The following is a 23462-nucleotide window of genomic DNA, read 5'->3' as shown; positions in this document are numbered from 1 at the left end:
GGAGGGTTTGGCCGGTAGGGATATCCTTGTATCATCGTGCACTAGCGACTCCTGTGGCGGGCCGGGCGCAGTGCATGCTGACCAGGCCACTAGGTGTACGGTGTTTCCTCCGACACATTGGTGCGGCTGGCTTCCGGGTTGGATGCACGCTGTGTTGGGTTGTGTTTCGGAGGACGCATGGCTCTCGACCTTCGTCTCTCCCGAGCCCGTACGGGAGTTGTAGCGATGAGACAAGACAGTAACTACTAACAATTGGATACCATGAAATTGGGGAGAAAAAAGTGGGTTAAAAAAAATTTGGTTGGTTGATTCCACTGTCACTCCAAAATGTTGCCCTAATAGGTGCCTTTATCTAGCTTCTGATGGCCGAGCTAGATTAGCTAGCTAGATTTATCTCCCCCAAAGAAATTCCTGAATGGATCTTTTTTTCTCTTCTTTTCACTTTCCAACAAAAACTGAAGAGATAAAATCAGAACATCATTGAAAATAATAATATAATTATCATTATTATTATTATAATCATTATTTTATAAATCCTCTGCAGGTGTAGAAGGCCCATTGTTCCCCACTGTGTTTGGGTTAGTAATAATTTGTAGTTTTCCCTCAGCATGCATGTTTTCACTATTCTGAATGTCTAAAGAATCCATGTTGTTCTAAAATATGAACTCAGAAATACTGGACATTTTACAATCATGGTCTTGAATTTTAATTTGCATTTTTCTGGTCTTGGTCTGGACTCGGTCTCGCCCCCCCTCCGGTCTTGGTCTTGACTCAGACTCAATTTGCTCCAGTCTTGGTCTTGAATCGGTCTCACTTCAGGTGGTCTCAAAAACAACACTGCTTTGAGCTCTCTGTTTCAGAGCAGCTCTGCTTTCAGATCAAGTCTTGATTGATGAACTTTAGTTGTTTCTATAGATCACTTTGGCTATCTCTCATTGGCATCATTCTAATATAACTATGAAGTATTCTGAAAAGAGTGCCAAATGCAATAGAAGCAAACAGAAGCAAACAAACACCCTTGCAGCTATGAATGAATGTGCTTTATCTGTCTTGTCATAAGCCGTTTTCTGAATCTGCACATTGGACATATGTATGCACACATGACTGTAAGTCACTTTGGATAAAAGCGTCTTGTTAATGGCATGTAGTATTATATTATTTATACATCAAGGCCTCAAACACTGTTACGCAACACTCTACCTTTCTTCCCTAAACTCTCTGTTTCTGTCACCCTATTCCCAATATAGTGAACTATTTTTGACCAGGGCTCTGGTTAGGAATATAATATTCCAAAAAGTATATTATATTTAATATATATATTATACATTATATATGATAATACAATATTAGAATAGTGCACCATTTGGGACGCCGTGTCTGTTTATGAGCGAACACTACCAAAGCCCCTTAATGTTCTTACTGTATTAACCCTATTTTTAGATTGATCAAAAACAAATCAAGGGGTTTATAACCACTCAGCTCCTAACAAGATTAAGCCTCGTTCAGTAGTGACAACAATGATGAAGTACTCTGATGTAGTGCACCCTACCGTACATAGACTACACACAACCTCACAGAGGCTAAGCACTACACTGCAATGGAAAACTGTAATTTATACAGTAATTTGAGGTATTATCAACCATGAAACATTTTAAAATGTTTAACAACAGCATGCTGTAAAATGATGGTGCATTGTGAGAATATTGCTGTATTTCAAAAGGTACTGTAATTCCACCCCACAGAACACAGTACTGTACCATATTTTTAGAACGCCAAAAACCTTTTGACCGCATGGTATTGTTGTTTCTGGCTCCTTAACATATTTTGAGGCGTGCCTTGTAAGAGGCAATATTTGTTGCACCTGTGAGTGAGAATGCTGTACCAATTTTACTCCTATGTGTATACTTCTTTAAAAGTGTAATAACTTCAATCTGACGGTATTGTACTGTATGTCATTACACAGTACATGCTGAAGTGACCGTATTTATATTACACACTGTTGTGCTATACAGGGCTCATCTGGAAAAGAGACCTTGGTCTCAGCATTGACTCCCTGTCAAAAAAGTAAAAAAAATAAAAAATGTCAGTAGGTGTACTATAATGTGAAATACAGCCGCCAAGCTGCGTGTAAGTTAGTGTAAAAATAGTAGAGCATAGACTCCACACTTGAGGTCTCTCAGGTTCATCTCAGAGCAAAAAGGTCCAGTGATTATCATAGTGTAACTCCTTCACACAGTGACACAGCACAAATCAAACAAGACTGTGTTGCATTTTTCTTTACTGTTCTTTGAGGTCAGGATTGGAACTTTTAAGAAGAGTTTGAAATGATTGGTTAAATGCTCCAAAGTATAAATAATTTCAACCAAGACTGGCAAAACTTCTGATGAGAAAAAATAAAATATATATATTAAATAATTAAATGTATTAAATAAAGTCAGCCTTGGTTACCTGCTTTCATCGTCCCTGGCAACCATCAGAGACATGTGATTGGAGGCTGACGCTGACCGGAGGATATCAACCGCCCTATAGGACCACAGGAGAGAGGAGAGCAGTTTTAACAGGTTCAAGGTTCAAGAAACTATGTGTCTCAAAATGGCACCCTATTCCCTTTATAGTGCACTGCTTTTGACCAGGGCCCATAGGGAATAGGGTCCCATTTGGAACACACAGGTTGGTGCTCCAACCGGACATAACATTTTCAGACATACAGTGCATTCGGAAAGTATTCAGACCCCTTGATATTTTCCACATTTTGTCCTCATCAATCTACATACAATACCCCATAATGACGAAGCAAAAACAGTTTTAGAAATTTTTGCAAATGTATAAAAAAATAAATACAGAAATACTTTATTTCCATAATTATTCAGACCCTTTGCTATGAGACTCGAAATTGAGCTCAGGTGCATCCTGTTTACATTGATCATCCTTGAGATGTTTCTACAGCTTGATTGGAGTCCACCTGTGGCAAATTCAATTGATTGGACATGATTTGGAAAGGCACACACCTGTCTATATAAGGTCCCACAGTTGACAGTTCATGTCAGAGCAAAAACCAAGCCATGAGGTCGAAGGAATTGTCCGTAGAGCTCCAAGACAGGATTGTGTCGAGGCACCGATCTGGGGAAGAGTACCAAAAAATGTCTGCAGCATTGAAGGCCCTCAAGAACACAGTGGCCTCCATGATTCTTAAATGGAAGAAGTTTGGAAGCAGCAGACTTCCTAGAGCTGACCGCCCGGCCAAACTGAGAAATCGGGGGAGAAAGGCCTTGGTCAGGGAGGTGACCAAGAACCCAATGGTCACTCTGACAGAACTCCAGAGTTCCTCTTTGGAGATGGGAGAACCTTCCAGAAGGACAACCATCTCTGCAGTACTCCACCAATTACGCCTTTATGAAGAGTGGCCAGACGGAAGCCACTCCTCAGTAAAAGGCACATGACAGCCCGCTTGGAGTTTGCCAAAAGGCACCTAAAGGACTCAGACGATGAAAAACAAGATTCTCTGGTCTGATGAAATCAAGATTGAACTCTTAGGCCTGAATGCCAAGTGTCACGTCTGGAGGAAACCTGGCACCATCCCTACGGTGAAGCATGGTGGTGGCAGCATCATGCTGTGGGGATGTTTTTCCGCGGCAGGGACTGGGAGACTAGTCAGGATTGAGGGAAAGATGAACGGAGCAAAGTACAGAGAGATCCTTGATGACCTCAGACTGGGGCGAAGGTTCACCTTCCAACAGGACAACGACCCTAAGCACACAGCTAAGACAACACAGGAGTGGTTTCGGGACAAGTCTCTGAATGTCCTTGAGTGGCCCAGCCAGAGCCCAGACTTGAACCCAATTAAACATCTCTGGAAAGACCTGCAAATAGCTGTGCAGCGACACTCCCCATCCAACCTGACAGATCTTGAGAGGATCTGCAGAGAAGAATGGGAGAAACTCCACAAATACAGGTGTGCCAAGCATGTAGTGTCATACCCAGGAAGACTCGAGGCTGTAATCGCTTCCAAAGGTGTTTCAACAAAGTAAAGGGTCTGTATACCTATGTAAAAAAAAAAAAAATAATGACATTTGCAAAAATCTTGAAAAACCTGTTTTTGCTTTGTAGGGTATTGGGTATGCTTTGTAGGGTATAGGGTATTGTGTGTAGATTGATGAGGGGAGTAAAAACTATTTAAACCATTTTAGAATAAGGCTGTAATGTAACAAAATGTGGAAAAAGTCAAGGGGTCTGAATGCTTTCCCAATGCACTGTTAATACAGTAGACATACACATCATAGCCCTCTATGTACAAATTCCAGTTGTTTTTTTATGCAACGTGTGGGATTCAAGTAGATTATTTCCGTGCTTCTACGTCTGCATTGCTTGCTGTTTGTGGTTTTAGGCTGGGTTTCTGTATAGCACTTTGACATCTGTTGATGTAAAAAGAGCTTCATAAATACATTTGATTTGATTGATTGAAAACATGTTTGAAAGACAAAAGTCAATGAAACATGCTTTAGAGACTAATAAGTTAAGGATCAGTAAGAATAAACAAGAGATCTAGTATAGCGTCATTCACACCTTAGGTTCAGAGTCTACCACTGTGCACTACTGACCTACCTCTCGTTGGTTACTTGTCCTCCTAAACTCATATTATTGACTTCCAAAACGAGGTCGCCCGTTCTAAGCCGTCCTGAGAGAGAGAGAGAGAGAGAGAGAGAGAGAGAGAGAGAGAGAGAGAGAGAGAGAGAGAGAGAGAGAGAGAGAGAGAGAGAGAGAGAGAGAGAGAGAGAGAGAGAGAGAGAGAGAGAGAGAGAGAGAGAGAGAGAGAGAGAGAGAGAGAGAGAGAGAGAGAGAGAGAGAGAGAGAGAGAGAGAGAGAGAGAGAGAGAGAGAGAGAGAGAGAGAGAGAGAGAGAGAGAGAGAGAGCATTTTGCCATCATCAGCAACAGAGGTTGTTTATCAACTAGGGCTGTCAAACGACAAAAAAAAGAATATTGAGTTAATCGCCCCCCAGGTGGTAAGGGTAGGCACAACACATCTGCCACGCTGATCCTCAACACTGGGGCCCCTCAGGGGTGCGTGCTTAGTCCCTTCCTGTATTCCCTGTTCACCCACGACTTCGTGGCCAAGCACGACTCCAACACCATCATTAAGTTTGCTGACGACACAACAGTGGTAGGCCTGATCACCGACAATGATGAGACAGCCTATAGGGAGGAGGTCAGAGACCTTGCAGTGTGGTGCCAGGACAACAACCTCTCCCTCAATGTGAGCAAGACAAAGGAGCTGATCGTGGACTATAGGAAAAGGACGGCCGAACATGTCCCCATTAACATCGACAGGGCTGAAGTGGAGTGGGTCGAGAGTTTCAAGTTCCTTGGTGTCCACATCATCAACAAACTATCACCAAGACAGTTGTGAAGAGGGCACGACAACACCTTTCCCCCTCAGAAGACTGAAAAGATTTGGCATGGGTCCCCAGATCTTCAAAAAGTTCTACAGCTGCACCATCGAGAGCATCCTAACCGGTTTCATCACCGCTTGGTATGGCAACTGCTCTGCATCTGACCGTAAGGCGCTACAGAGGGAAGTGCGTACGGCCCAGTACGTCACCGGGTTCAAGCCTCCTGACATCCAGGACCTATATACTAGGCGGTGTCAGAGGAAGGCCCAAAAAATTGTCAAAATCTCCAGTCACCAGTCACCCATAGACTGTTCTCTCTGCTACCGCACTGCAAGCGGTACCATAGCGGCAAGTCTTGGAGCAAAAGGCTCCTTAACAGCTTCTACACCCAAGCCATAAGACTGCTGGACAATTTATCAAATGGCCACCCAGACTATTTACATTGACCCCCCCCCCCCCCCCTTTGTTTATACAGTGCTGCTACTCGCTGTTTATTATCTATGCATAGTCAGTTTACAAATTACCCTCGACTAACCTGTACACCCTTTATATAGTCCGTTATTGTTATGTAAATATCTTATCTTACTTTTTGATGTAATCCAAGTTTTTACTTTAGTTTATTTAGTAAATATTTTATTAACACTATTTCTTGATCTGCATTGTTGGTTTAGAGCTTGTAAGTAAGCAATTCACGGTAAGGTCTACGGCACATGTGACAAATAAAATTTGATTTGACATTGGGTTGTAGGAATAATATATTTTTTTAATATAGGGGAAGAAAACACAAAAAAACTATATTCTAAGACAATAACAACAGCTCAGCCAAGTCTGAGGTCATGTAAAAATATAATACAGCTATTAAAATATAGCCTAAGCTAGGTTACTTATCCATGTTCTTCAACATGAACTAGTCACAAGCTGCTACTACTAGAATTGGGATCATTTGCTTAAAGTAATTGTCCAGGGGGAAAAAAACACTTTTAAACGTTAATATTCTGTTAACTCATACCCAAATAATGCTGTTGACTCATCCTATACTCGTTTTTGTGGCCAAAGCATACATTGGAGAAAAAACTCCACCTCAAACGTGTATCTATCTCACGCAGACTGTTTCATGATGTCATCTTCCTGAGGAGGATGAGCTGGCCAGTGTTCTACTTGCGTTAATATTTTTTATGACCGGTATACGCCCACATCATTCTGTTGTTGGGATACAGCCACACCATTCCAACACAGAAAAGCAGATTTTTAACATACTTAATAAATACAAAATTGGAGGGAAAACTATATCACTCTTATTTTGTATTTCCTATTGTATTTCATAGAAATGTGGAAACACTGGATAGTTACTTTAAATCTTTTGACCTGAGAACTACAACAAAAGCAGTAGCTAAGTGGAATGGATGTCCTGTTCTGATTAAAATAATTGTGGGAAATTAGAGTTAATTAAATCAAGAAGCATTCAGCCATGGCATTGTAAACATTCTCGTTTGGTTAGCATAACTAGTTAGCTACTTCTGTGCAAATTAAGTTTTTACTGTTATTCAAAGAAATGCCTGGGAATGTGTTGATGATTGAACTTTCTGTAAGTTTTCCTTTGAAATTGTTGCTCAAAAGCTGCACACATAGTGGATGTGCATAGTGGATGTGCATAGTGGATGCACCACAAAAGAGAGACAGACAGTTTCACAGTTCTCCAGGAGCTGTTAGCTGCCAAGACTAAGAGCACACAGCACAGCCAAGGGGGGCAGTGTTCTGGTCTAGAAGCACGGTTTAGACTGCTCCTACAGTTTTGCTTCAGTACTGCAGTTTAATTGACACCCGGCCCAGAAAGACAATTTCCATAGAGTGCCACATAGAGAAGTCAGATTGGAAAATTCCTAATAAGACACTTTAGACATCACTTTTGTGCACAAAACATCCATTGAATTATTCAAATAATTGTGGCTGAAGTCTATTTTTTTTCCATCACTCACAGCTGAAGATATTAAAATGTTATATTCATCCAATGTCTGCCATTTTTTGGGATGGCGTTGCTGCTCACGCTGCTCGCTGTGCGCACTGAGTGCTAAATTAAAATGTTTGTCTGTATACACCGGATGCAACCTGGATATAGATGGTCCATACCTTGGACCCAGTCACCAGTTAATATTACACCTCAGTGAGCAGAGCAGAGCGTGTGTGTGTGTGCTGCGATTAAAAGGGTCCATGAGGAAACAGACTTGGGTGAAGAAATGGAGATGCCATTAACAGCTTCCAAAAAAATGACAGCATTAAAAATGTCAAAAGTTAACTGTAATTAATGCTTTAACTTTGACAGCCCTATTATCAACATAGTAGTAAATGATACAAAACAAAAAACAACAACAACCAGACATTAACGTACCATCCTGAGCAGCCAGACCTCCCGGTAACACCCGCTTGATGAAGATCCCAAACTCTTCCCGTGTTTGATCTCTGTAGCCACCTATGATTTTCAACCCTGGATGAGAAACAAGAGACAGAAGTAACATGCTGACCAGACTGGACACATCGCGTGCTCGAGCGTCGCAAAATAATGTTTTTCATAGTCGTGGTAATACTATGAAAGTTTAGATGCGATCACCATATAAGTTCAACGATGAAAACGCCTGGAAGGAGGAGAGATGACTAGAAACGATTTGGTTGGCCGTTTTATGTGTGGATTAATTTGTTGGAGTAGAGGACCTTGTGCAGTTCAGGTAAAATAACAACTCAATGTTTATATCCCAGGACAAATTAGCTAGCAAAAGCAAGCTAGCTAAATAGAACAAATTAGCTAGCAGGTACAAGCTAACTAGCTAAATTGCCATACATGTTTAATGCTTTTCGACCTGTCCCCAAATTAATGTAATTGGTTCAGAGTTTGTTTTGATATTTTAACCTGCGTGTCGTGATCGCGTTTGGTGTAGGGGGACAAAATAAATTTATGCACGATAGCGCACATGTTCGTTTTTCAACAGGACAATGACCCAACACACCTCCAGGCTGTGTAAGGGCTATTTTACCAAGAAGGAGAATGATGGAGTGCTGCATCAGATGACCTGGTCTCCACAATCCCCCGACCTCAACCAAATTGAGATGGTTTGGGATGAGTCATATCGCAGAGTGAAGGAAAAGCAGCCAACAAGTGCTCAGCATATGTGGGAACTCCTTCAACTGTTGGAAAAGCATTCCAGGTGAAGCTGGTTGAGAGAATGCCAAGTGTGTGCAAAGCTGTCATCAAGCCAAAGGCTGGCTATTTGAAGAATCTCAAATATAAAATATACTTTTTTGGTTACTACATGATTCCATATGTGTTATTTCATAGTTTTGATGTCTTCACTATTATTCTACAATGTAGAAAATAGTAAAAATAAAGAAAAACCCTTGAATGAGTAGGTGTTCTAAAACTTTTGACTGGTAGTGTATATGAACCACCAGTAGATAAAATCTATGGGGTCTTCTATCTAACTAGCAGATAGTACATTTAGGGAAATTTCGAGGTACAACATCGGAGCTACTATTATTTAGAAGGTTGCGGTGTGTTAGCTAGTTTTTGCGGGGGGAAATGTCGCCCTTAGACTTGATATAATTTACATTTACATTTAAGTCATTTAGCAGACGCTCTTATCCAGAGCGACTTACAAATTGGTGCATTCACCTTATGATATCCAGTGGAACAACCACTTTACAATAGTGCATCTAACTCTTTTAAGGGGGGGGGGTTAGAAGGATTACTTTATCCTATCCTAGGTATTCCTTAAAGAGGTGGGGTTTCAGGTGTCTCCGGAAGGTGGTGATTGACTCCGCTGACCTGGCGTCGTGAGGGAGTTTGTTCCACCATTGGGGTGCCAGAGCAGCGAACAGTTTTGACTGGGCTGAGCGGGAACTGTACTTCCTCAGAGGTAGGGAGGCGAGCAGGCCAGAGGTGGATGAACGCAGTGCCCTTGTTTGGGTGTAGGGCCTGATCAGAGCCTGAAGGTACGGAGGTGCCGTTCCCCTCACAGCTCCGTAGGCAAGCACCATGGTCTTGTAGCGGATGCGAGCTTCAACTGGAAGCCAGTGGAGAGAGCGGAGGAGCGGGGTGACGTGAGAGAACTTGGGAAAGTTGAACACCAGACGGGCTGCGGCGTTCTGGATGAGTTGTAGGGGTTTAATGGCACAGGCAGGGAGCCCAGCCAACAGCGAGTTGCAGTAATCCAGACGGGAGATGACAAGTGCCTGGATTAGGACCTGCGCCGCTTCCTGCGTGAGGCAGGGTCGTACTCTGCGAATGTTGTAGAGCATGAACCTACAGGAACGGGTCACCGCCTTGATGTTAGTTGAGAACGACAGGGTGTTGTCCAGGATCACGCCAAGGTTCTTAGCACTCTGGGAGGAGGACACAATGGAGTTGTCAACCGTGATGGCGAGATCATGGAACGGGCAGTCCTTCCCCGGGAGGAAGAGCAGCTCCGTCTTGCCGAGGTTCAGCTTGAGGTGGTGATCCGTCATCCACACTGATATGTCTGCCAGACATGCAGAGATGCGATTCACCACCTGGTTATCAGAGGGGGGAAAGGAGAAGATTAATTGTGTGTCGTCTGCATAGCAATGATAGGAGAGACCATGTGAGGATATGACAGAGCCAAGTGACTTGGTGTATAGCGAGAATAGGAGAGGGCCTAGAACAGAGCCCTGGGGGACACCAGTGGTGAGAGCACGTGGTGCGGAGACAGATTCTCGCCACGCCACCTGGTAGGAGCGACCTGTCAGGTAGGACGCAATCCAAGCGTGGGCCGCGCCGGAGATGCCCAGCTCGGAGAGGGTGGAGAGGAGGATCTGATGGTTCACAGTATCAAAGGCAGCCGATAGGTCTAGAAGGATGAGAGCAGAGGAGAGAGAGTTAGCTTTAGTATAATATAATATAATAAACATTTATAATAAACATTCATTGCTAGGGCCAATAGTTTTTCCTTCACAACCTGACCAGGGAAACCTCTGGGCTCCAGTTATAGCCTGATAAAACATTATACATGTATACACTCACTGTAGCTACATGTATTCATAATGCACATCACATACGAGGTGAAGTTTTATACTGACCCAGTCCCTTCTTGCAGTCACAGAACTCCAATCTCTCGATGGCCCGGTTGATGCCGTGAGGTCCCATGATAGTCCTGGAACACACAAACACCTCCTCTGTCACGTCATCCCAACGTTTACCATTTGAAAAATAAATATTAAGCCCGTCCCTTCCTCGTCGACGGAGAAAGAAGAATACTTATGACGGATAGAAGGAGAGAATGGAAGAGTTAAGGGAAGAGATAAAGCAAGAGAGAAAGAGTGGCGACCTCTCACAGTCACAGAGTTCGTTGAATGAGCTTTCGTCTTCGGTCTCGAGATGTAATTGAATCATTGTCCAAAGAATTTCGTTAGAATAGGTTCCGAGAGCAACACCAATTAGTTCCATAACCAGCTGTGGATTGGCTTTAGAGACAAGCTGGGATGAGATGTGTCAGCAGCTGCCGCACGAGTGTGCAGAGAGAGTGTGTGTAGGAAGTGTGTGGTCTGCGGAGCCACCAAAGTGTCTGGCGAGTGTGTGAGGTGAGTGTGTGTGGGCGTCCAGAGTGGCTGCAAGTGTGTGTGGTGAGTTTAAGGTGAGAGTGTGTGAGGCGGGTGTGTGTGTCGGTGCATTGGGAGTGTATGTGGGGTCAGAAGCAGCAGCCAGACACAGACTGACAGGGTTTTAGCATCAGGGGAAAACAAAAACACACTGTCTCATCTCTTCACAGGGAATTTGACTGGCAGAATCACATCAGCTCAGGCTGTCCAGACCAATCTCCCTCTGAGCCATTCTCGGCATTAAAATGCACCATATGACAGTAATAACCAAGGACTTAGCCCAATCTGAAAAGAAGATTTGTTGTTGAGAATTAATGCCATTATGCTGGTAAATTGTACACGGTCAGAAGTTTTTCCAGGACAGCTCATGTGATCAAGGAAAAGTTTTCCTCGTCCTAATGATGCAATATAGTAAGGTACAGGAGCTTTTTTCTGAATCCGTCAACAGGAAAAATTCCTGGCCTTATACTGTAAACAGTATGAGTACTTCAGTGGATATCTCCACCAGGGAAAGACAACATGTGCCTGTGTACCTGTGTGTAAGTTTTATTGCAAGCTGTGTCACCAATAGGAGTAAATAGGTTACAGCAGCAAAGAGCTTCTAGATCTTTTAAATTATGAAAAAGTAATTACAGTCTAAACGGGTGCATTAGGTATTGGAAAACGCTGCTGCCAATCTGCAGACCTGGGAGGACAGGGCAGGCGAGGTAATCCTCTGGACAGACACACACAGGAAGAAGCAGAGGACAAAGGCTTTGGGCTCAAACTAGGGCAATGGAAGACTACAGTCAATACAATTGTTTCAAACGTAGTGTACACAGAGACGTTGACATCAGGTGCATTTTAGGTGCTAAATGAAGGGTGAAAATATGTATTTTCCGGACGTTAAAAATAAGCATTTTCCGGACTTTGAAATCAGGTGCATTTTAGGTGCTTAATGAAAAGTGAAAATACATACTTTACGGACGTCAAAAATCCGTATTTTCCGGATGTTGAAAATACATAATTTACAGATGTTGAAAATATGTATTTTTCGGTCATTGATTCTATGGCCAAATTTCAACTGCACATACAGAGCATTTGGAAAGTGTTCAGAGCCCTTGACTTTTTACACATTTTGTTACATTACAGCCTTATTCAAAAATGGATTAAATAAAAAAAATGTCCTCATCAATCTACACACAATACCCCATAATGATGAAGGACAAACAGTTTTTCATAATTTTTTTTAAAACAGGAAAACATTATTTACGTAATTATTCAAACCGTTTACTATTAGACTCGAAATTGAGCTCAGGCGCATCCTGTTTCCATTGATCATCCTTGAGATGTTTCTACAACATTATTGGAGTCCACCTGTGGTAAATTCAATTGATTGGACATGATTTGGAAAGACCTGTCTATATAAGGTCCCACATTTGACATGTCAGAGAAAAAAACCAAGCCACGAGGTTGAAGGAGGTTGAAGAGGCGTCTCCGGGATGCTGGCCTTCTAGGCAGAGTTGCAAAGAAAAAGCCATATCTCAGACTGGCCAATAAAAATAAAATATTAAGATGCGCAAAAGAACACAAACACTGGACAGAGGAACTCTGCCTAGAAGGCCAGCATCCCGGAGTCGCCTCTTCACTGTTGACGTTGAGACTGGTGTTTTGCTGGTACTATTTAATGAAGCTGCCAGTTGAGGACTTGTCTGTTTCTCAAACTAGACACTCTAATGTACTTGTCCTCTTGCTCATTTGTGCACCGGGGCATCTCACTCCTCTTTCTATTCTGGTTACAGCCAGTTTGCGCTGTTCTGTGAAGGGAGTAGTACACAGCCCTGTACGAGATCTTCAGTTTCTTGGCAATTTCTCGCATGGAATAGTCTATTCTTGTTCTGAGAAATGAAGGCTGACGAGTTTCAGAACAAAGTCCTGTTTCTGGCCATTTTGAGCCTGTAATTGAACCCACAAATGCTGATGCTCCAGATACTCAACTAGTCTAAAGGCCAGTTTTATTGCTTCTTTAATCAGAACAACAGTTTTCAGCTGTGCTAACATAATTGCATAATTTCTAATGATCAATTAGCCTTTTAAAATGATACATTTGGATTACCTAACACAATGTGCCATTGGAACACAGGAATGATGGATTCTGATAATGGGCCTCTGTACGCCTATGTAGATATTCCATTAAAAATCAGACATTTCCAGCTACAATAGTCATTTACAACATTAACAATGTCTACACTGTATTTCTGATCAATTTGTTGTTATTTTAATGGACAAAAAATTTGCTTTTCTTTCAGAAACAAGGACATTTCTAAGTGACCCCAAACTTTTGAACGGTAGTGTAAGTAGGAAAAATGTATGTACAGCAGTAGTTACATAGGATGAGCTATGTCAAGAATACAGCATGTATTGGGAATGGCGCCGGAGGAGATGGCTGCCGTTTTACGGGCTCCTAACCAACTGTGCTATTGTGTGTGGTTGTTTGCAACTTATTTTGTACATAATGTTTCTGCCACCGTCTCTTATGACCGAAAAGAGCATCTGGATAGCAGAACAGCGATTACTCACCTCGAACTGAACAATGATTTGATCTTTAACGAGTCAGACACAAAGGATTTACTCCAGATACCAGACCAGGCCCACAGAACAGCTGACTCCGGTAAGACAAGGGATGTCGGTCTGTGTCTATTTGTCAATAACAGCTGGTGCGCGAAATCAAATATTAAGGAAGTCTCAAGGTTTTGCTCGCCTGAGGTAGACTATCATAAGCTGTAGGCCACACTATTTACCAAGAGAGTTTTCATCTATATTTTTCGTAGCTGTCTATATACCAGCACACACCGATGCTGGCACTAAGACCGCACTCAACGAGCTGTATAAAGCCATAAGCAAACAAGAAAATGCTCATCCAGAGGCGGCACTCCTAGTGGCCGGGGAAGTTAATGCAGGGAAACTTAAATCCGTTTTAACCCAAAAAATTGTGTATATTTTTTTTAACTATTTATTTATTTTTTCTCCCCAATTTCATGATTTCCATTTTTTTTTCTTTATCTGAAGTACTTTGAAAGGCTGCTCATGGCTCACATCAACACCATCATCCCAGAAACCCTAGACCCACTCCAATTTGCATACCACCCCAACAGATCCACAATTTGCACACTGCCCTTTCCCACCTGGACAAAAAAAACACCTACAGTGGGGAGAACAAGTATTTGATACACTGCCGATTTTGCAGGTTTTCCTACTTACAAAGCATGTAGAGGTCTGTAATATTTATCATAGGTACACTTCAACTGTGAGAGACGGAATCTAAAACAAAAATCCAGAAAATCACATTGTATGATTTTTAAGTAATTAATTAGCATTTTATTGCATGACATAAGTATTTGATACATCAGAAAAGCAGAACTTAATATTTGGTACAGAAACCTTTGTTTGCAATTACAGAGATCATACGTTTCCTGGAGTTCTTGACCAGGTTTGCACACACTGCAGCAGGGATTTTGGCCCACTCCTCCATACAGACCTTCTCCAGATCCTTCAGGTTTCGGGGCTGTCGCTGGGCAATACGGACTTTCAGCGCCCTCCAAAGATTTTCTATTGGATTCAGGTCTGGAGACTGGCTAGGCCACTCCAGGACCTTGAGATGCTTCTTACGGAGCCACTCCTTAGTTTCCCTGGCTGTGTGTTTCGGGTCGTTGTCATGCTGGAAGACCCAGCCACGACCCATCTTCAATGCTCTTACTGAGGGAAGGAGGTTGTTGGCCAAGATCTCGCGATACATGGCCCCATCCATCCTCCCCTCAATACGGTGCAGTCGTCCTGTCCCCTTTGCAGAAAAGCATCCCCAAAGAATGATGTTTCCACCTCCATGCTTCACGGTTGGGATGGTGTTCTTGGGGTTGTACTCATCCTTCTTCTTCCTCCAAACACGTTGAGTAGAGTTTAGACCAAAAAGCTCAATTTTTGTCTCATCAGACCACATGACCTTCTCCCATTCTTCCTCTGGATCATCCAGATGGTCATTGGCAAACTTCAGACGGCCCTGGACATGCCCTGGCTTGAGCAGGGGGACCTTGCGTGCGCTGCAGTATTTTAATCCATGACGGCATAGTGTGTTACTAATGGTTTTCTTTGAGACTGTGGTCCCAGCTCTCTTCAGGTCATTGACCAGGTCCTGCCGTGTAGTTCTGGGCTGATCCCTCACCTTCCTCATGATCATTGATGCCCCACGAGGTGAGATCTTGCATGGAGCCCCAGACCGAGGATGATTGACCGTCATCTTGAACTTCTTCCATTTTCTAATAATTGCGCCAACAGTTGTTGCCTTCTCACCAAGCTGCTTGCCTATTGTCCTGTAGCCCATCCCAGCCTTGTGCAGGTCTACAATTTTACCCCTGATGTCCTTACACAGCTCTCTGGTCTTGGCCATTGTGGAGAGGTTGGAGTCTGTTTGATTGAGTGTGTGGACAGGTGTCTTTTATACAGGTAACGAGTTCAAACAGGTGCAGTTAATACAGGTAATGAGTGGAGAACAGGAGGGCTTCTTAAAGAAAAACTAACAGGTCTGTGAGAGCCGGAATTCTTACTGGTTGGAAGGTGATCAAATACTTATGTCTTGCAATAAAATGCAAATTAATTACTTAAAAATCATACAATGTGATTTTCTGGATTTTTGTTTTAGATTCCGTCTCTCACAGTTGAAGTGTACCTATGATAAAAATTACAGACCTCTACATGCTTTGTAAGTAGGAAAACCTGCAAAATCGGCAGTGTATCAAATACTTGTTCTCCCCACTGTATGTGAGAATGCTGTTCATTGACTACAGCTCAGCATTCAACACCATAGTGCCCACAAAGCTCATCACTAAGTTAAGGACCCTGGGACTAAACACCTCCTTCTGCAACTGGATCCTGGACTTCCTGTCCCCATTCACATCGATGGGGCTGTAGTGGAGTGGGTTGAGAGTTTCAAGTTCTTTGTTTCCCACATCACCAACAAACTATCATGGTTCAAACACACCAAGAATGTCGGGAAGAGGGCACGACAATGCCTTTTCCCCCTCGGGAGACTGAAAAGATTTGGCATGCGTCCCCAGATTCTCAAAAAGTTCTACAGCCGCACCATCGAGAGCATCCTGACCAGTTGCATCACCGCTTGGTATGGCAACTGCTCAACATCCGACCGTAAGGCACTACAGAGGGTAGTGCATACAGCCCAGTACATCACTGGGGCCAAGTTTCCTGCCATCCAGGACCTATATACTAGGCGGTGTCAGAGGAAGGCCCAAAAAATTGTCAAAGACTCCAGTCACCCAAGTTATAGACTGTTCTCTCTGCTACCGCACAGCAAGCTGAAACCGGAGCGCCAAGTCTAGGTCCAAAAGGCTCCTTAACAGCTTCTACCCTCAAGCCATAAGACTGCTGAACAATTAATCAAAGATTTGGCATGGGTCCTCAGATCCTCAAAAAGTTAATCAAATGGCTATTTGCATTGACACCCCCCCTTTTTTTCCCTTGGAGCTCTGCTACTCACTGTTTATTATACAGTATATCCAGTCACTTTACTAACCTGTACCCCCGCACATTGACTCGGTACCAGTACCCCCTGTATATAGCCTTGTAATTGTTATTTTATTGTTGCTCTTTTATTTTTTACTTTAGTTTATTTAGTCAATACTTTTCTTAACTCTTATTTTTCTTAAAACTGCATTGTTGGTTAAGGGCTTGTAAGTAAGCATTTCGAGTAAGGTCTACACCTGTTGTATGTGACAAATAACATTTGATTTGATGTACAGTGGGGCAAAAAAGTATTTAGTCAGCCACCAATTGTGCAAGTTCTCCCACTTAAAAAGATGAGAGAGGCCTGTAATTTTCATCATAGGTACACTTCAACTATGACAGACAAAATGAGAAGAAAAAAAATCCAGAAAATCACATTGTAGGATTTTGAATGAATTTATTTGCAAATTATGGTGGAAAATAAGTATTTGGTCACCTAAAAACAAGCAAGATTTCTGTCTCTCACAGACCTGTAACTTCTTCTTTAAGAGGCTCCTCTGTCCTCCACTCGTTACCTGTATTAATGGCACCTGTTTGAACTTGTTATCAGTATAAAAGACACCTGTCCACAACCTCACAGTCACACTCCAAACTCCACTATGGCCAAGACCAAAGAGCTGTCAAAGGACACCAGAAACAAAATTGTAGACCTGCACCAGGCTGGGAAGACTGAATCTGCAATAGGTAAGCAGCAGTAGAGCAGAGTACATTAGAGTAAAGTAGGGTACAGTACACTATACTTTACTGTACTCTACTGTGTTGTACTGTACTCTACTTTTCTTTACTGTACTGTGTACTGAACTGTAATATGTTGTGCTCTACTGTACTGTATTGTGCTGTACTGTGCTATTCAAACTTGTGAAACATAGATGTCTATGATTGGTTCAAATTTGATCCGGTCCGGACCAAATCTGAACCAATTATAGACTTCTATGTTTGGGCCAAATCAAAGCCGGTCTGGACCGGACCAAGTCTGAACTAATTATAGACATCTATGGACCAAATATAGTCTGGTCCGGATGTCTGTGGACGTTGAAATCAGGGGCAGTCCAGACCGGACCAAATCTGAACCAAACGTATATATTTGCCGACCTTTCACTCATTTGTGCTTTACTTGGATGACATTGTCATGAAAAGAAACCACCGTTTTCCGTATTTCTACGGCCTATGTTGGCCCTGCTCAGGACTCTGTATTGAACTGACCCTGTAAGTAGCAGTGGAAAAGGGTTCAGCAAGAGGTTCGACATTCCAGATTTAGGAAGAGCTGACCTGGTTCTGACTTTCCTCTCCTTCCTCTCCCCATCTCCTCTGCCTCTTCTTTCAATTCCTATTGATTCCCTTCCCCCTCTCATTTCATCATTACCACCTCCTTTTCCTGTCTTTTATTTTCCTTCTCCTGTCTACCCTCCTCTCTCCTTATCTCCTCTTCTCTACCCTTCTATCCTTTCCTCTCCTGTCATTTCTGTGTTCTCCTCCAGCCCCCTCCCCCTTTCCCCTCCCATCTTGTCCTCTCCTCCCTCTTCTGCTCTTCCCCATCCCCTGCCCCCTTCACAACAAAAGCCCACATTTCTAAATTTAGCCCAGGAGATTACACTGACCAATAGACAATGACCAAGACGGACAGTCACTGTCTTCAAAGTCTCATAGCAAGATATCTAAACAGCTATTGTTCCTGAAACCTACGAAAGACTATTATAAAAACACCCTATAGCCTACATTACCACATATAGAACCCTTTATCAATAAACAGTGAGTGAGTCATTATAGTGCGTTATTGGCGGAGTAGCGATTAAAAAGTTCCGTTCTTCCTCCTGCTGCAACAGTAATATGGTAATACAGGATAGGCCAGCACCGGTCACAGGGCTCTAGCTGCTATAGGCTACTGGTAGGCCTGCGGACAAATTTCCAACCAAAATAATAATAATAATAATATATATAAAGTACCAATAAAAACTTTGGACACACCTTCTCATTCCAGGGTTTCTCTTTATTTTTACTATTTTCTACATTGTACAATAATAATAATAGTGAACACATCAAAACTATGAAATAACACATATGGAATCATGTAGTAACCAAAAAAAGTGTTAGACAAATCCAAATATATTTTATAATTGAGACTCTTCAAAGTAGCCACCCTTTGCCTTGATGGCAGCTTTGCAAACTCTTGGCATTCTCTCAACTAGCTTCATGAGGTAGTCACCTGGAATGCATTACAATTAACAGGAGTGCCTTGTTAAAAATTCATTTATTTCCTTAATGCATTTGAGCCAATCAGTTGTGTTGTGACATGGTAGGGTTGGTATACAGAAGATAACCCTATTTGGTAAAAGACCAAGTCCATATTATGGCAAGAACAGCTCAAATAAGCTAAGAGAAACGACAGTCCATCATTACTTTAAGACACCATCAAGCGCTATGATGAAACTGGCTCTCATGAGGAGCGCCACAGGAAAGGGAAACCCAGAGATACCTCTGCTGCAGAGGATAAGTTCAGTAGAGTTACCAGCGTCAGAAATCGGCAACAGACATATCTCAACATTAACTGTTCAGAGGAGACTGCGTGAATCAGGCCATGGTCGAATTGCTGCAAAGAAACTACTACTGAAGGACACGAATAAGAAGAAGAGACTTGCTTGGGCCAAGAAACACGAGCAATGGACATTAAACCAGTGGAAATCTGTCCTTTGGTCTGATGAGTCCAAGTTTGAGATTTTTGGTTCCAACCTCCATCTTTGTGAGACGCAGAGTAGGTGAATGGATGATCTCTGCATTTGTGGTTCCCACCGTGGAGCATGGAGGAGGAGGTGTGATGATGTGGGGGTGCTTTGCTGGTGACACTGTGATTTATTTAGAATTCAAGGCAAACTTAATCAGCATGGCTACGACAGCATTTTGCAGCGATACGCCATCTCATTTGGTTTGCGCTTAGTAGGACTATCATTTATTTTTCAACAGGACAATGACCCAAAACACACCTGCAGGCTGTGTAAGGGCTATTTGACCAAGAAGGAGAGTGATGGAGTGCTGCATCAGATGACCTGGCCTCCACAATCACCCAACCTCAACCGAACTGAGGTGGTTTGGGATGAGTTGGACCGCAGAGTGAAGGAAAAGCAGCCAACAAGTGCTCAGCATATGTGGGAAGACCTTCAAGACTGTTGGAAAAGCATTCCAGGTGAAGCTGGTTGAGAGAATGCCAAGAGTGTGCAAAGCTGTCATCAAGGCACTTGTTTGACACTTTTTTTTGTTACTAAATAATTCCATATGTGTTATTTCATAGTTTTGATGTCTTCACTATTATTCTACAATGTAGAAAACAGTACAAATAAAGAAAAACCCTTGAATGAGTAGGTGTGTCCAAACTTTAGACTGGTACTGTATATTATCTTATTAGGACATTTCTATGGACGCAGTGCTAGTGATGATGGATTCAGTGGATTAAACCACAATGGCCCAGTAGTATTGTGTGGTGGTCTACTCAGCTAAACAGAGATCAGGCAGACCAGATGTTTACCTTCTTTTTGGTGGTGAGGATGCGTCTCAGGGCGGTCCTCAACTGGCAGCTTCATTAAGTAGTACCCGCAAAACAACAGTCTCAACGTCAACAGTGAAGAGGTGACTCTGGGATGCTGGCCTTCTGCACAGGATCGGTACATCCGAACAACACACCTGCGGGACAGGTACTGGATGGAAAGAACAACTGCCTGAGTTACACCAGGAATGCACAATCCCTCCATCAGCGCTCAGATTGTCCGCAATAGGCTGAGAGAGGCTGGACTGAGGGCTTGTAGGCCTGTTGTAAGGCAGGTCCTCACCAGACATCACCAGCAACAACGTCGCCTACGGGCACAAACCCACCGTCGCTGGACATCCTCCTCCCTCATGTGGTACCCTTCCTGCAGGCTCATCCTGACATGATCCTCCAGCATGACAATGCCACCAGCCATACTGCTCGTTCTGTGCGTGATTTCCTGCAAGACAGGAATGTCAGTGTTCTGCCATGGCCAGCAAAGAGCCCGGATCTCAATCCCATTGAGCACGTCTGGAACCTTTTGGATCGGAGGGTGAAGGCTAGGGCCATTCCCCCCAGAAATGTCCGGGAACTTGCAGGTGCCTTGGTAGAAGAGTGGGGTGACATCTCACAGTAAGAACTGGCAAATTTGGTGCAGTCCATGAGGAGGAGGTACGCTGCAGTACTTAATGCAGCTGGTGGCCACACCAGATACTGACTGTTACTTTTGACCCCCCTTTGTTCAGTTTATGTCTCAGTTGTTGAATCTTGTTATGTTCATACAAATATTTACACATGTTAAGTTTGCTGAAAATAAACACAGTTGATATGAGAGGACGTTTCTTTTTTTGCTGAGTTATATATATATATTGGAATAATAAAATGCTTTCAGTGTTAAAACTTCTTATGGCTGCAATCCCGTTAACGGGATCGATATGACAACAGCCAGTGAAAGTGCAGGTCGCCAAATTCAAACAACAGAAATCTCATAATTAAAATTCCTCAAACATGCATTTATCTTATACCATTTTAAAGGTAATCTTGTTGTTAATCCCACCAAAGTGTCCGATTTCAAATAGGCTTTACAGCGAAAGCACCACAAACGATTATGTTAGGTCACCGCAAAATCACAGAAAAACACAGCCATTTTCCCATCCAAAGACAGGAGTCACAAAAAGCAGAAATAGAGATAAAATGAATCACTAACCTTTGATGATCTTCATCAGATGACACTCATAGGACTTCATGTTACACAATACATATATGTTTTGTTCGATTAAGTTAATATTTATATCCAAAAACCTCAGTTTACATTGGTGCCATGTTCAGAAATGCCTCCAAAATATCCAGAGAAATTGCAGAGAGCCGCATCAAATAAAATAAATACTCATCATAAACTTTGATGAAAGATACATGTTTTACATAGAATTAAAGATACACTTGTTCTTAATGCAACCGCTGTGTTAGATTTCAAAAAGCTTTACGGCAAAAGCACAATATTCAATCATCTGAGAACAGCGTTCAGCCACAAAAGGAAGCCATACAGTTACCCGCCAAATTGTGCAGTCAACAAAACTCATAAATAGTATTATAAATACTTTATATTGTGGTGCTTTCGCTGTAAAGCCTATTTGAAATCGGACACTTTGGTGGGATTAACAACAAGATTACCTTTAAAATGGTATAAGATAAATGCATGTTTGAGGAATTTTAATAGATCATACGTCACCCCGCTCCTCCGCTCTCTCCACTGGCTTCCAGTTGAAACTCGCATCCGCTACAAGACCATGGTGCTTGCCTACGGAGTTGTGAGGGGAACGGCACCTCCGTACCTTCAGGCTCTGATCAGGCCCTACACCCAAACAAGGGCACTGCGTTCATCCACCTCTGGCCTGCTCGCCTCCCTACCTCTGAGGAAGTACAGTTCCCGCTCAGCCCAGTCAAAACTGTTCGCTGCTCTGGCACCCCAATGGTGGAACAAACTCCCTCACGACGCCAGGTCAGCGGAGTCAATCACCACCTTCCGGAGACACCTGAAACCCCACCTCTTTAAGGAATACCTAGGATAGGATAAAGTAATCCTCCTAACCCCCCCCTCCCCCTTAAAAGAGTTAGATGCACTATTGTAAAGTGGTTGTTCCACTGGATATCATAAGGTGAATGCACCAATTTGTAAGTCGCTCTGGATAAGAGCGTCTGCTAAATGACTTAAATGTAATGTAAATGATAAATCTTCACTTACCTTTGCTGATTTTCATCGGAATGCACTCCCAGGACTCACACTTCCACAAGAAATGTTTGTTTTGTTCAGAAATGCTTGTTTTGTTCGGTAATGTCCATCATTTATGTCCAAATATCTATTTGTGTTTGGTAAACAAATCCAAAGTCAGGAAGCGCGTTCACTAAAAGCAGACGAAATGTCAAAAAGTTCCATAACAGTCAGTAGAAACATGTCAAACGATCTATTGAATCAATCTTTAGAATGTTTTTAACATAAATCTTCAATAACATTCCAACCGGAGAATTCCATTGACTTCAGATGTGTGATGGAACAGAGCTCCCTCTCATGTGAATGTGCATGGTCAGAGCATGGTCATGTCATGGTAGACCTGACTCATTCCCGTCTCCTTCGGCCCCACTTCACAGTAGAGGCATCAGACAAGGTTCTACAGACTGTTGACATCTAGTGGAAGCCGTAGGAAGTGCAAACTGATCCATATCCCACTGTGTATTCAATAGGGTCTGGGTTGAAAATCGACCAACCTCAGATTTCCCACTTCCTGTTTGGATTTCTTCTCAGCCATATGAGTTCTGTTATACTCACAGACATCATTCAAACAGTTTTAAAAACTTCAGAGTGTTTTCTATCCAATACTAATAATAATATGCATATATTAGCAACTGGGACTGAGGAGCAGGCAGTTTACTCTGGGCACCTTTCATCCAAGCTACTCAATACTGCCCCTGCAACCATAAGAAGTTTTAAACGACTAAAACCAGATATAAAGTATGTAGAAAAAAAGATAATGGAGCTATGTATTATAAGTAATATAATCTTTGAGAACTAACAACCAGTCAGGGAGAATGAAAAATTCCCAAAATGTCATGGTATATTTTAGATTTTGTTATAAATTTTAAGTCACTCAGATAGTAAAAGAACAAGGCAAAAGCCATGTAAAATGTGTAGAATTGAAGAAAACTAGCTTTAAACTGTCAAATGTTCTCTCCGCCCCATGACAAAATGTGCAGAATTGCAGGAAATTAGCTTTATAACAGAAAAATGTTGTCTATGCAGCCAAGAGGCGGGCCTGTGAAATGTTTGGTCGGAGACCGCACCATTGGCCACGCCCACTACCCTGCTCCCCCCCCTACGGTAACTTTGCCACTGCTGCTGAAAAATATC

The 23462-nt window shown here is 42.6% G+C and overlaps 1 protein-coding gene across 1 annotated transcript in view; it reads right to left on the bottom strand.

Moving 5' to 3' along the window:
- stxbp4 (syntaxin binding protein 4) overlaps window positions 1-10840 on the bottom strand; it is a 63158-nt gene extending 52318 nt beyond the window's left edge. The window contains exons 1-5 of the mRNA XM_071393814.1: window positions 10722-10840; window positions 10474-10547; window positions 7775-7870; window positions 4603-4675; window positions 2449-2523 (exon numbers count right to left, since the gene is read on the bottom strand). Of these exons, the coding sequence (XP_071249915.1) occupies window positions 2449-2523; window positions 4603-4675; window positions 7775-7870; window positions 10474-10547; window positions 10722-10840 (437 nt within the window). The remainder of the gene's footprint in view (window positions 1-2448; window positions 2524-4602; window positions 4676-7774; window positions 7871-10473; window positions 10548-10721) is intronic.
- Window positions 10841-23462: the final 12622 nt, after the last annotated feature.

This window comes from Salvelinus alpinus, chromosome 3 (assembly GCF_045679555.1).
Source record: "Salvelinus alpinus chromosome 3, SLU_Salpinus.1, whole genome shotgun sequence".
Classification (NCBI taxonomy): domain Eukaryota; kingdom Metazoa; phylum Chordata; class Actinopteri; order Salmoniformes; family Salmonidae; genus Salvelinus; species Salvelinus alpinus.
This window is presented reverse-complemented; position numbering and strand designations above follow the sequence as displayed.